Genomic DNA, 14,542 nt, shown 5'->3' on the forward strand with positions numbered 1-14,542 from the left:
CTCCCACTGCGAGGGGTTGTCCAGGGCTGGTCTGCAGACAAGGTGCTGGGTCAGAGAGCGTCGGGATGCACAGACAGAAGAAGGGAGGGAACATCCACCATCCCAGAGACGGTCCTTGGCCTGCTGGAATGCAGTGGGTGACAGCCTGCAGCAGCCCCCCCAGATGATGATTCCTTTCCCACCCTGAAATCTGCCCTTTGCTCCCAAAAGGAGGGGCTTTCTCAGGAATCTTCTGGCTTCCTCCACTTTGCTCCCCCAGCCTGGGAGGGTGTGGAAGCCCCTCCGCCCTCTGCCTCTCCCCCCCCCCCCCCCCCCGTGGCCTTTCCCTCAGACCTGGTTTGTCAAATGTTTTCCACACCCAGTTGTCCGACCCTTTCACTCAACCCCTGGCCAGCTCTCTCCAGGACCAGGGACCAGCCGATGTGCCTTCCCCACCCCCAGCCTGTTGCCACAGTAACGGCAGGCACTCCTGCTTCTGCAGAATATTGCTTTCTTGTAACCTTCCTCCCTCCCTCTTTCCCCCCTCTTTTTCTCACACAAAAAGAAAGCACAAGTGTTTTATATTCATTTTGCAAAAAGCTATGTAGTGCATACTAATTGGTGTGGCTTCCTCTGCTTTCTTTGAGCCTCTCCCCGTTCTCGGAGCCCATGCTCACTGGAAGGGCGACTAGAGGCCCAGCAGCACATCTGTAGCTTGGGCCCCTTCGTCCAGGCCTTGAGTGGGTGGCCTGTGAGCAAGGCAGCTAAGATCACAGTGTCCTTGTCCCAGAGGCTCCTGCCCACAGGCTGTAGGGTCTCCAGTGGGGTAGAGCACGAGAACCCTGGCCTGATACAGAGACGCAGAGCCAGGTCCAGCCCGTGGCCTCTGTTGCTCTGGCCCAGGCCTACTATTGACATTGCCTCCCAAGCCTCCCTCACTCCCCAGGTGAAGGCAGAGTCCTTGCCTCGGCCTGTGTCAGGATTATTGCTCCATAACCCCATGTCCAGCCCCTGGGCTGAGTGGGTTTGCTGGTCAGCTGGGGGAGCTAGCGCCTGGGCTGGATGGACACAGAGCCTCAGAGCCCCGGAGTGGCTCCCCACATACTCAGTATTCCCCTCTGCAGCCATTCCCTGCCTTCATTTTGGCAGCCCCTTCCCCTACTTGCCTCTGGGAGGCTGGCGGAGACGGTCACGCTGTTCCCTGACTCCCACTTTAAGGGACTGAAACAGTGCTGTGGGTGTGCACGTGTGTGCAGGTGCACACAGTCCTGCCCCAAGCAGTGGTGTCAGTCACTTTTGCCAGTCCCTGGGGACCAGAGACAAATTTTTTGATATGTCAGCACAAGAGGAGTGGTTGGGATTACTGAAGGAACCTGTAGACATTTCCAGCTTTAATTGTGCAATGGAAGTGTAATTTGCATTCATTTGCCATTTGGTGTTAAACTTTCTAAAATAAGAGCATTGAAATGTACAGTATGCACTCTGCGGACTGGTGCTCCAGTGGGACAGGAAGAGATGGTACAGAGAGAGGCAGTGCAGATTCTCTGGTGAAGAATGAATTCTGAAGTCCTCGATGTGCCCACTGCCATCCCTGTCCAGTCCCTAAACCAGGGCCACTGACCAAGCTCAGATGTGGTACCAAAACCTAACAGAAGTGGTACATAGAGTATCTCCTGTAATCTCATGACAACCTTGCACGAGTGAATCTCCATTGCATTGACCCATACGAGGAAACCGAGGCTTCCCGTCACCCGCAAAACCACCTTCAGACTTCTTTGGCTCGTAGCTGTTGAGGAGCTTCCCCAATTTAACAGCTTCTACCTGGTTTCTGTCCTGCCCCCTGTTAAATAACAGAAATTCACTTGAAAAAATTCAAGGATCATATTGGCTCTATTCAGCAGTTGATGAAACAGCCAGCATCCACCTGGAAATAGAAGCTCCCCCAAACTGTAGAAAAGGGAAGGTTTTTAAAGGGGAAATGGGGGCAGAAAAAGGAAATTATTAGCAAAGAATGCATTGTTTCAGGCAAGGTGCCCTTCCTAAGGTAGTGGAAGGAGTCTTTGGGGCAGGTTATCTCACTGTTGCTGACCGGGTAAGTTCCATGTTGACTAGTTAAGGTTACATTCCTGGGGGTGAAACTGCAGTTGGGTTGGGTATTAAGTCTTGGTGTGCTGGTGTGGGGTTTAGCACATGCAACTGCATTTTGGGCCCACTCTCCTTTTTAATACCCACAGCAGACCCACACCCCACTCTACTCTAGACCAAAGCCTCGTTTCCTGGAATGTGCCACGTGGTTCTGGTTCTGTGTCCATGAAAGGCTCATCCTAGTTAATAGAATGCTTTGCGTGCCTTCCTCTACCCACTAGTTCGCTGGCAAACATGCTCAGGTACACTTCCGGACCTCCTGTCAGGCCAAGTTGCTGGCCCCCTGTTGCACATGTGCTCCATTATCAGCGTCACTGTCACTACCACCTGTCTTTCCTGAGGTCAGTCTCGTGGGAGGCAGAACCTGGCCTGTCCGACCTTGTGTCTTCTCCAGCCAACCCAGGCCATACGTGGCCCACTCCGGGTGCTCAGTACGTGCTGGGGGAGGGGGTTGTACAGGCGAAGGTAGCTGGTCCAGGGTCAGCCAACTAAATGGCAGAGTCAAGGTGACAAGTCAGGACTGTCTGACCACAGAGCCCCGCGTAGCTTACCAGGGGACTCCAGCCTTGGGACCAGAGCCCTGTTCAAAGTGGACTCTCTTAGCTTGCGCCTGCGACTGTGTAAGGTGACAGAACAAGTGACAGCATTAATTCTGGTAGGGAAATAAGCACCCCCCAGAAGCCTGGTGTGGGTTTTGTGGCCCTCCTGGGGCCAGGATCCAGCCAAGTGCTGACATGACCCCAGCGGCCTGTGCTTTTCTCACTTGCTCTGTTTGACTGCCAGGATTTGCTGCCTCGAGGATGTGTGCCCCTGGCACAGCCTGGCCTGGCAGGAGCAGCCTGAAGCTCAAGGGGTACAGCGGGGCTGGCGGATGCCAGGAGATGTAAAGAGACCTCAAGCAACTTTCTGTCTGTAGATTTGCCTATTTTGAACAATTCACATAAATGGAATCGTTGTATAGTATGTGGCCTTTTGTCTTTGGCTTCTTTTACTTAGCAAACGTCTTCAAGTTTCATCCATATTGTAGGATGTATGAGACTGTCACTCCTTTTTATTGCCAAATAATAGTCCATGCCATGGATATGGCACATTTTGTTTATCCATGTATCAGATAGTAAAAAATATATATTTGGTCTTCCTTCCCCATTTCTGCACAGAACTCCTAAAATACCCTTGGAATTTCCTAAGTGATGAGAGAAACAAAGTGTTTTGCTAGGTCAATGAGGTGACTTCTGGACCCCACATATGGATGGGGGCTGGTTGTCGGGAGGACCAGCCATGTGACGAGAGGGTTGGAACGTTCAGGTTCTGTGAGCTAACACTGGGAACCCCCCGGCCTTCGGGAAGAAAGAGGGGCTGGAGGTGGAATCAGTCACCAAAAAACATCAAAGTAGTGTCAGAATCTTAGGGTTATTTCTACTTCCTAGCTATAATGAACAGTGATGCCTTGACCATTCCTACGTCATTTCTGTGGGCCTGTCTTCCGCCCTTTTGGGTAAGCCCTAGGAGTGGGAGTGTACCTGTGGGAGCTGTTTAACTTTCTGAGGCGCAGCTGGCTCACTTCTTACCTCACTGTCTAGTTTGGCCGAGCCGCTCCCCTACGCAGAGTCCCAGCTCTCCTCTCACCTCCCTGCCCTGTGGACAGTGACTTGCTGGGTGAATCACGCATCCAGAGTGTTTGTCCTGGGCACATCCCAGCAGGCCGGTGCCTTGGGTCTCCAGCATGCAGCACTGCACTGTCTCCATTTTGCTGTTGCTCCCCCGTCCGACCCCTTCTCTCTGTGTCCTCTTTCTACCATTACTGAAGTGGAGAGCCTTCTGGGGAGCAGATGGCCTCAGTCTCCCTACTTGTAGGCCTAGACCTCCCCAGGCCCCCACTCTTGGCCTGGGCCCTAGGGTAGCCTGTGCTCTTGCCATCTGTCCGGACTGCTTAGCAGCCATGATTTTCAGTGAGCAAAGACCCATTCCCTGCAGGCCCAACAGTCAGAGTGTTCCAAAATCATGCATACACAGAAGGGCAGGCAGGTACGGGTCTGCTCGCCAGGCCGTCGGCAGGGGCAGGTTTGCCTCTCCTGCAGCCCAGCACCCAGCACAGCACCTGGCACGGCGGGGCTTGGGTGGCATTGAGAGCAGGGCAGAGAAGGAGAAAAGGCTGTGATTGGACAGATGGGGGGTGGTGTTTGTGTGCCTGAGGGTTGTGTCCGACCTGGATGAGACCAGGGTGTGGCAGGGCAGGAGTCGAAGCAACAGACTTGTAGGGAAGTTGCTTGTGGAACACACCATGCAGCTGGGAGCAGACCAGGGGGCCGGGGCTGGCAGAGAAGACACTGGGAGGAAAAGTGACCCCTGGGCCAGGTAGGACGTGGGCATTGGTGTAACTCCCACTGAGATAGGAACCACTTTCAAGCTCGGAGGAGGAAACAGTAGCTTTATCTTTTTTTTTTTCCAGTATAAAATCTTCTCTCCTAAAATGTACAGCTCAGTGGTTTTTAAGTGTATTTACAAGGTTGTGCAACCATCAGCCTTAACTCCAGAGCATTGCATCATCCCACGAAGGCCCTGGAGTAGCCTTCTCTTGACTCATTCCCTGCAGCTGGCCTGTCATGGCACACGGACCCCACCCGCTGGTGCTCTGTGTCGCATCACTTCTGCTGACGCAGGACTGATGCCCTCGGCTGCCGTGGTAATTCTTCGCCTGGGCTCAGACTCTCTGTTCAGCTGATGCCTATTGGGCATCTGCTGGGTGCCAGGGACAGTCCTTCAGAGCCCAGAGGTGAGGGAGCAGCAGGAAGGGGCGGGCACCCCTCCCTGCAGTGTGGCGAGGGCCCGCTGGAGGAGCTGGGCTCCCTGAGATGCCAGGTGAGGGCCACGAGGAGATGGTGCTGTGCAGGGGAGGCAGCTCCTGAGGGTCCACTGGCTCCCTGGATTATGGTGGCAGCCCTGGGGGACCTGGTGACACATTGCACTGACTTGAGCTCACACTCTCAACTGTCCTGTGTGCCCAACTCTGCATCCTCCTTAGAAGAACTTCTCAGGCAGGGATCAGGCTCCAGGGGCCTCATCCCACTCACCCCTGTGTGTGAGCCCCATGGAGGCAGCTGAGAACTGATCACACGACTGCCAGTTAGGGAGTCCTCTGCCCTGGAGCCCGAGCCACACCCCAAATGTGGGTGGTGTCGCCTCTGCAGAAGGATCTGGCCTGGGGCCTGGGGCTGGGTGTGGCCAGGCCACCCAGCAGTGTGGCCTGGAGGGCACTGCTGGGCCCTCGCACAGGTTGACATTGGTGCATGGCCAGCTCAGGAGCCCGAAGACACACACCCGGTGCCTGAGTCCCACATCTCCTGGGGACCCCTGAGGTGGCCCCTTGGGGCCAGAGAGGAGGGCTCGTGGGAGAACTGACTCCCAGGCCTCAGGATACAGTGCCCTTCCTCCCCTTGCCCCTATCCGCGGCCTGTGTTCTCGTTAGTGCGCGTCCTTTATGGAGCGTTCTAAGCCCTGTTACAGCCACAGTCTGGAGGCTCTCACCAGCCCATCATCCTCGGCAGCCGCCTCCCCACCCCCTGGAGGCGCTATCTGACCACAGCTCTCCCAGGAGCTCCTTGTCCCTCATCTGCTTTTCTCCCCCAGGTTGTCCTGAAGGATCTGGAGGTATTGGCGGAAATTGCCTCCTCTCCTGCAGGCCAGGCGGATGACGCAGGCCCTCTTGATGGCCCTCATCTCCGGGTCAGCCACTCAGAGCTCCAGCTGCCCACGCCTGGCAGAGCTGGCCCACTGAGTGCCCCTGGTGAGTAGTCCCCTTTCGGTTGCAGCCTCGGGGACCCCGGGAATGTGCCAGGTCTGATCCTGGGCTAGGGGCCCTTTGGGCTGTCGCTCTTGAGCCCTGGATCTCTGCTGGGTGTGAGGGGTCAGTAAGTTTCCTCCTAGTGACCTGTCACTCTCCGGGAGGCAGGAAGCCCTGCCCTCCAGGAGCCTCCCACCCCCCATGAGAGATCCTCATGTACCTCTTCCCCATCTTCCTGCACCTCTCACACTTCTGAGCCACGGGCTAACTATTAGCCCTGCGAGTCAGCCGACGGTCTCTCTCCCTGTAGCAGCATCTCCCCACTCACGAATCAGGGCGCTCCGGAGTCTTAGGTCTCACGGGTGGGCAACTCGGCAGCCATTCCCTTCCTCATCAGGAAGCTAAAAATAGCAAGCAACGTAGCAAGCAGCCCAGGCAGGAGAGGGGATAATTCAAACGGTGTTTCCAGGCAGCCCTCAGGTGTGAAGGTGGCTGTGTGGCCTTCCTGGTCCTCACCCTTCAGGGTCCTTCAGGCAGCAGGCAGCTTTTCTTCCCAGGCCAGTGCCTCCCTCCCCAGCAGACACAAGAGCTCCCCAGTGACGAGGTCCTGGACATGCCCAGGGATACAGGTTGGTAGCAAAGTACGCAGCAAATCTTGGGTGTTTGCCTGGGATGTCTATTCCTTGAGTGGCTCTTGACATCCAGATTCAAGGTCCTAGACAGTTCCTTCCTCCTTGGCGCAGAAGTCAAGCATCAAATAAATAGGGGGCCTTCCAGCAGCAGCTTCCCTCCTGCAGCCCTACTGGGTGGGGCCTGGGAGGCATTCTGGTACCAGCCCCAAGAACACCTGTTGGGAGAGGCCGTGGGAGCCCTGCAGGCCTGACAGCACCCCACGCTGCCATGTCAGGGCGCAGAGGGCCCATGCCGCAAAGGTGTCTCCCCAGTGACACTTGACGTCTCGGGCTCCCCCGCCCCTGCAGCAGAGTGTCATGAAGGACCCCAGGCTTCAGGCCACCGCCACCGTACATGCTCTCCCTGCAGCTGCTCCCAAGCTTCCAACTGTTTGTGACTGAAGCAAGGAAGGAGCGAGGGGCACCAGCAGCGGCCCAGCTTCCTTGTCCTGCTTCCCCAGGATGCAGGGCTTTCCTGCCCCTGGGCCCAGTTTCCTCTGGGCAGTCAGAGGCCGTGGTCCAGAAGCTCCCACATCCTGATCCCAAGACCCCTGCTGGGGCTCCCCGCCTCTGCCCACAGGAATCCACTCTCCATCCTGTGTCCCCAAGCGGCAGTCAGAGTCAACCTGAAGTCCCCAGGACAGATGGCAGGAATGGAGGTTGGGTGGGGATAGGGGAGCCGACTGGAGGAGGGGCAGCAGCCGGGACAAGGCCCCAGCCTGCAGACCTCTCCCCAGGAAGCAGCCGTCAAGCACCTCCTCTCCCGTCCGAGGGGCAGAGGCAGAAAGCTGAGGCGGCCCAGCCTGGCAGGGGAAGGACACCTTGACTCCAGGACCTGGAGACCTGTCTCCGTCTGTAAGGTGTCTTTTCTCTTCCTCCCAGACACAGAGAGGTTTGTGGCTGTGAAATGCTTACTCACAAGTGAAGAGATGGGCCAGAAAATGGCTGTGGGCAGCCCAGGTCTGCTGGGGATGGGGGGAGCCCTGAGGCCTGGCCCAGGGAGCTCCAGGAGGTGCCCCAGGCAGCAGGCCCTTTCAGCTTGGGGCAAGGACTGTTGGGGACTTGGGGGGCAAGGGCTGTGAACCCCGGCTCCTAGCCCACCCAAGATGAATGGACCGCTAATGAGGCTAAGGTGGTGAGACTTGCCCCAGCTCAGCAAAGCTGTCACACTGCTGCTCATCAGCCAGGGACTGACCCTGAATTCACAGAAAAACAACCAAATATGCCAGATGGGAAGAAATTCCATCCTGGAAAGAACACCAAGGAAGTGCCTGCAGCCAGTAACACTTCTTGCTTTAGGATACACAGCACCGTGGGCCACCAGGCGCTTAGCCTGCAAGGAGTATGGGAACCATGTGTGGGCATGTCCACAGCTGGCACCAGATTTTTTAAATGACTCCATGATTTTAAAAGGTCAAAGTCAAGCTCAAACCAGTAATAGTAAAGCACAGGAAGCCAGAGCTGGGCCCTGGGCCCTCTCCCACCTCTCAGCTGCCTCAGGCCAGGCACCAAGGATGGCTGTGGGGGGTGGCTGTGTAGGTCAGAAAGCGGGCAGGAAGTGCACACTCATCCCTCTGTGGGCTGCTCTTTCTCCCATCACTCCTCAAGCATGCGAGAGAGTCGTTCCGTTTCTGTCTGGCCATGCACGTGGCCAGAGGCTGCAAGGCCAGGCCCTCTTCCTGTTTGGCTTCTGCTTCCCTCTGGCTGTGCAGGGCGCAGCTCTGAGAACTAACAGACTGCAGTGCTGTGTCCCTTTAGGGTAGACCACCCCACCCAACACCCAGCCCCACTCCCCACTAAAGGGATTTTCTGGAAGGCCAAGGAGGCAGGGAACCTAGTAACGATGAAACCAGTGTCATTTGTGGGGAACTAAGTGGCCCAGCCTATGCGGTGGGTCTGTGAAGTCAAGTGGTGCAGACTGAATGCAGCATGAGGAGGCAAGGCCCATCGCCTGCCCGGGGAGCTGCTGTGCGGCCAACGTGCCCCCCAGAAGTGGTCCCCAGGGCCCGCAGGGCACACCTGCCCACACAGGGTCTTCCTCTCACGTGGCCTACCACAAACATCTCTCCCTCCAGCGCAGAGCCATGGGGGCAGAGGGAATGGTCGTGCCTCTCTGCCTACCTCACTTCGCTCCTGACCCTCCCAGAGCTGCAGGCTGGGAGGAAGGCCACCTTTGGGGCAGTCAGGAAGGGAGCTGCCTCAGTGGGCAGCCCTCAGGGAGGCTGGTAGAAGGACACCATGTTTCCCTGTCTCCCTAGATGGTGATTTGGCAGAAGGAAATGAAAATAACCACTTGGGTCTCCTGTGACTTGGCGACCTTCATACTTTCTCTGCCTGTCTGCACTCGGGCAGACATCTCCCCGCAATGCTCTGGGGAGAGGGGATGGTGAGCCCCCTTAAACTGACCTGAAGGGCCTGAGCCCGAGCAGAAGGCTCAGCAGAAGCAGGAGGCCCTCGGGGTCAGTCCCTGGCTGGAGGCGGTGGGGCGTTCCCCCTGCAGGAGTGGCCTTGGCCACCAGCAGTTGGTGTGGCAGACTGGCCAAGGGTCACCCCAGGACTGAAACTCGCCCTTAAGACCTAGTCTTCCCTGTCCTGGCCTTCCGGCCATGCGCCCATCCCTAGTGAGACCAAATTGCTGGTGTCAGTGTGCCCTGCAGGGCTCTCTGGTCCAAGGTGAGTGTGACCCCAACTCCAAACACATGGCAAAAATGAAATGTTCAGGAAACTTTGTTCCTTATAACCCAGGCTGGTGTGGCCAATTGCAGAAACAAGTTCTAGAAGAAACCCAGAAAGCCATCCCTGGCTTATTCCCAATAATAACAGTGACTAATATGTTGAGCTCTCGTTAAGACTGGGCACTGCTCTCAGCGCTTCCCAGTGTCAGCTCATGGCACCTCGCACCGGGTCAGCCCCTGGACTTCTCACGACAGCTCTGAGCAGAGGGCACTGTTGCCCTTCCCGCCTGCTGGCAGCAGGTGTTAGTGCAGACACGGTGTGGCCTGAGAGCCCGTGCTCTTCCTGCACACTTAGAGGGCAGGAGCACGCATGAGCCCACCCTGACCGAGCACCAGGAGCTTCCCCTGCCCAAGGGGAGGGTCAGAACAGCAGAGGCTGGGCCAGCGCTGGGCGCTGGGTGCTGGGCCATGGCCCCAGCCTGGCAGTTCTTGGGGGTGTCCCTGCTCTTCACACTGACTTCAGGGACCCCATTCTGGCCTAAGGCCACCTCTGCACCTCATTTCTTGCCCTTCTGCTGCCTCCACTGCAGCCACACCAGCCCATTTCCCAGCCCCAAAAGCCTTGCCTCTTGCTCTTTGGGCCTTAAAAACCCTTCTTCCCACACACCCTTTTTAGGCAGAGCAAAAGAACACGGCCGCTGGGCTCAGGAAGGTCCAGGTTCCCAGCCCAGCTCCAACCCCACCTGTCCTGTGGCCTCGGGCAAGTTCCCTGCCTAGCGCCACCTCTCCCTCCTCTGCAAGAGAGAGCGTCTGTCCCTCCTGCCTGTCACACTAGTGTGGGTGGTGGGGTCACATCTGTATTCCTCCTGGCCATGACCTCTTAGACCCTTGCTACTCAAAAGGTAGGTTGTGGTGGCCTTAGAATCACCTGGGAGCTTCTCAGACATGGGGACACTCAGGCCCACCCCAGACTCAGAATTGCATTTTATCAGGATGGCAGGTGACTGTGGGCTCCTTACAGTTTGAGAAACACCATCTCAGACCATAGAGACCTGTTGGACCAACCCCTGAACCCCAGCGTCAGATGCCCAGTAAGGGTCAGTGCCCACCTTTCAGAGTTCGTTGTAACATAATGAGGGGAGGTGGGGTGCCGGGGCCCATCACCCAGGTCGGAGGCTCCCTGCAGCACCTCTGCCCAGACCTTCACCTGTCTCCAGACAGAGAGGCTAGCCCCCCGAACCTAGGCCCAAGCTGTCGGTTGCTCGAGGCCCCTTCCTGTGCTCTCCGGGCTGCCCTTGGCCCCCCAGACCCCCCCCGGTGGCAGCACTCTCCCCCCTGTGTCCACTGCCATGGCAGCTGGAAACCTCACGGCCCTGCAGTGGCCCATTAGCTTATCTCTTGCCCTGAGTCAGGCAGCTGGGAAGCCTCCTGAATTTGCACTGGGCAGAGGGCTCCCACCGCAGCTGTTCTGACCCGCAGAGGAGGGGACCCTGGATCAGTCCCACGGGTGCTGTTGCTGCATTATAATTGCCCTCTTGTCCCAGGAGCCGTGCGTTTGGACCCCATGATTCAACAGATTCCACACCCTGTGAGGCCCTGCTTCCCCAAAGGCCTTGGCCCCCATTCTCCCAGCCCCTTGATTCTGTGGAAAGCTATCCCTTCCCTGCCTGTCCCCCTTGTATGATACCAGCCCCCCAGTCACGCAGCCCCCTGCTCAGAGCACTTCCTGTGCCAGGCACAGCATTACACTCCTTTTCCCTGAAAGGGTCCCAGGCAGGATGGTTCCCCAGAGAAGGTGTTACTTCCTCAAGACTGCCCTGCCAGGCAGCACCAGGATCTGGATCCAATCCGGGTCCTCTGGCCCCTCCCCCACGTTCTCGGGGCATTGGGTCCTGATGGCCACTTGGGGCTGGCCAGCCAGATGGGCCCCAATCCACAGGGGCTGTAGACAAGAGGTGGGGAGCAGAGCAGGGACCCTGCCAGGCCTGGGCCGGGCCACTAATGTTTTCCCATCTGGTTTTGTTGAACTGTAACTCGCGTTGTGTATTGAGGCCAGAGCTATTTTTAGCCTGACATGTGGGGCTCCTTCACGTCATAGCCACAAAACTCAATCCAAAACATCCCAGGGAAGGTTGTTTGTGAGACATTCTGCAGTTTCTCATGTCACCACATCAGCTTTCACTTAGGAACATCTGCAGGCTGGCTCCCCGGCCACCCACCCCACTGGCCTGGTCCTGTATGCGGAGTGCTCCCAACTGCATCTGTCTGCCCCTCGGCCAGCCGGTGGGCATGTGAATCCTGCCAGGGCCTTCTCCTCCACACCAGAAAGGCCAGGCAAGCAGCATTTGGCTGAGAGACTCGTCCTCAGCAGGACTGGGTAAGGAAAGTCCCTCTCCACTTGGCCCCTCAAAGGACGCCTCTCTCCTGAGACCCTCGGCCAGGTTGTTCCCAGCCCTCTCCTCTCCTCCCCACCTGGGCCACAGCCAGAAGCCCGCCCACCCTCGTCAGTGGGCCTGGGGGACTGCTGTCAGTCATGCTGCCTGAGAGAAAGCACACTGTCCTCTCAGCCCACCGTGCCAGCAGATCCTCAGCGCAGTGTTGGAGGTCGTGTCCCAAAGCAGGACGCCAGGCTCCTGTCCTGGCTCTGCCCCATCCTAATGGGCCGGCAGCACCCATCCCAGGGCCCCACATGGCGGGAGAGCTCAGCAGAACTGGCCTTTATCACAGCTGCTGAGGAAGGAGGCTGATTCCCAGCCAGCCGTTTCAAGCGTGTGGATGAGCAAGAGCCAGCCGTGGCCAGTGGAGGTGCCGGGCGCTCCCCGTGGGGAGAAGCAGGCTGCATCAGCAGAACTGAGTCCCTTTGAGAGAGGCCTGCCATTCCCTGCATCACACTTCCGAGTTCGTGCTCCTTCAGCCCTGTCTCCCGTACCTGCAGCCCTGCCTCAGGTTCTCTCTCTAGCAAACTGGGCTGAAGGGCTAGTTGGTCAGAGAAATAGCTAGTGGGCCAGTGGGGAACTGAGGCTGGGAGAGCTCACATAGCCCCCCACCCGGTCCATGGCGAGCTCAGAGGTGCACCCCATCCTTGACCAGCCCACCCAGGAAATGCTGCCCTCCTCTGGCCGCTAAGGACTGTCCTGCCCAGACCTGTTGTCTACCCAGTGTGGCCGGGATCTCAGCAGAGCCCTTCCAAGACTCCCAGCCCTGGCCTACAGAGGCTCCTCCTCTCAAGGGCAGCAGCCCTGACCACAGCGAGGGGTTGTGGGGGAGCCTGAAGGGCAGACGGCCCCACCCCAACAGCTGCAGGCCTCAAGCAGGCCCAGCCCCAGGCAGCTCCCCCACAGCCCCCATCAGCAAGTCTCAAGCCTTGGGAAAAGCACCTGGCCCCAGTCAGGTTGCACCCAGCCTCCTACTATTTGGAGTCTGAAAGCAGGGGGAGGAGCCCTGGGAGGGCTGAGCTCCAGAAGGTTTCCCAGCACCCACTGCACTGTGAGAATGGGAGTCATTTGCCATGGCTTCTCCCAGATGTGACTATGCCCTCCTCTTCTCTCCTACAAGGGCCTCAGTTTCAGGGGCCCCCATGCAGGCCTGGACATTGAGAATTGATTATGTGGCCCAGAGGGGGCTGTAGCTAAGGAGACCAAGGATGTGTCCAGAGCAGCCCGGGTCTTCTCTTCTGCCGTCTTTGGCTAGTCTGTCAGCTGAAAGGTGGGCAGATCTCCCTCCCTGAATGTGGGTGTAGGGGGCAGAGGTGGTCCTCTCTTTTTCTCACTACCTCCTAGTAGGGCACTGTAACATGGACCCAGATCTGAAGTCTCCCCACTCAGAGACATTCCAGACTGTCCCCCAACCCTTAGTCTTCCATTCTAAGACTCAGACAATGGGAACATGTTGCCGCATGCAGTGCCCTGGGTTATGGCATGTCTGCTAATAACTGCATCCCCCACTTATTGAGCACAGAGTGTGTGGCAGGCCCCAGGCCTCATACGTTACATATTTTGTCTCAGTAAGGGCTCTTATTGCCTCCCACCTTATGGATGAGGAGACAGGCTTAGAGAGGGTAAGAGGCTTGCCCACATTGCATGGCTAGTAGTGGAAGGGTGACAATCTGATCTGAACCCCAGTCTGATGGACTTCAAAGCGCAGCTCTGAAATGCCACACTGGATGCTTCCCACTGCCCCTGTGGGGCCAGAACCACCTGCGTTTCTCCCCAGTGCTGTCCAAGGCACCCAGCCTCCTGGGAATGGAGACCATGGCCTTGGTTAGGTAGGATTTCCTTATAGTCAGTCTCTGTTTCGGTCCCTTTATCCTTTGGAACCTAACTGTCCCTAAGCCTGGAAAATGGGGCAGGACTGGAGTGCATACAGAGAAGCAAGAAGGGGGCAGGGACCCCAGAAGCCATCACGAATAAGCACCCAGGAGAAGGCTGCAGCAAGCTGGGTCCCAGTGCCCACGCACCTCCTATGTAGGAAGTATGTGGCCTGTGCCCTCCACCCAGGCCACCACGGGGGCAGCCAAATTCATATCCTGAATATGGGGACAGGGAGGGGGCACTGAGAGGCAGATGGCCTGCCTCCGCAGCTGTATGAGCAACCACCTCTTCACAGATCAGCCCCAGCTGGGTGTAGAGTAACTCCATCTCTAAGAATTTGACACTCAGTTCTGCAAATAGCCCCTCTGGGCCAGGGAGCAGAGACTATTTGCCATTCCAGAGTCATTCAGGACTTCCCAGGCCAGGCCATTCTGGGCAGGGACCCAGAACAACACTGCAAACAAGAAGTTCAGTGAGGCCTTTCCTGGAATTGGGCATCTCACTCAGGGCTCGCCCCTTGCACAGTTCACAGGAACTGTCTGGGAGGTTCTCGGGAGAGAGGACAGTAGTTTGAAGGTGTGGCTCCTGGAAGAAATCCTCAGAGCAATTCACACCTGGGAGAAACAGAATAGAAAACACCTTTTCCAGTTCCCAGCCACCTCCCTGTAAGGACCATATGAGGATGTAAGGGAAGTTGTGTTCAGCAAAAAGACAGAACTCCTGGCAGAAGGGTTTTAACTGCTGCTTCCTGGCCTCTGGTGTCTAAGGAAGTTAGCCCATGGGCGCTCCTATGTGAGACTCACTAGTAGTATTCTGGATGGTTCCATACATTCTTGTTTTGTGCTTTGGGATGATGCCTCTAGTAGCTGATACTCCCCTCGCACAGCCACGCTTGATTTCCAGAGACCCCACACCCTGCCTGTTTCATGCAGGCCATCCTCTCCCCAGTCTGGGAAGGAAGTCATGCCTCTTACAGGGCTT

General features: G+C 57.2%; 1 protein-coding gene across 2 annotated transcripts in view; it reads left to right on the forward strand.

The window, feature by feature from the left end:
- The window catches only part of VAC14 (VAC14 component of PIKFYVE complex), a 101,789-nt gene that overhangs the window by 41,031 nt on the left and 46,216 nt on the right, over positions 1–14,542 (forward strand). For both annotated transcript variants that reach the window (XM_036926902.2, XM_036926900.2), the window contains exon 13: positions 5,752–5,908. In XM_036926902.2, coding sequence (XP_036782797.1) covers positions 5,752–5,908 — 157 coding nt within the window. The remainder of the gene's footprint in view (positions 1–5,751; positions 5,909–14,542) is intronic.

The sequence above is a fragment of the Manis pentadactyla genome, chromosome 15 (genome assembly GCF_030020395.1).
Source record: "Manis pentadactyla isolate mManPen7 chromosome 15, mManPen7.hap1, whole genome shotgun sequence".
Lineage (NCBI taxonomy): Eukaryota > Metazoa > Chordata > Mammalia > Pholidota > Manidae > Manis > Manis pentadactyla.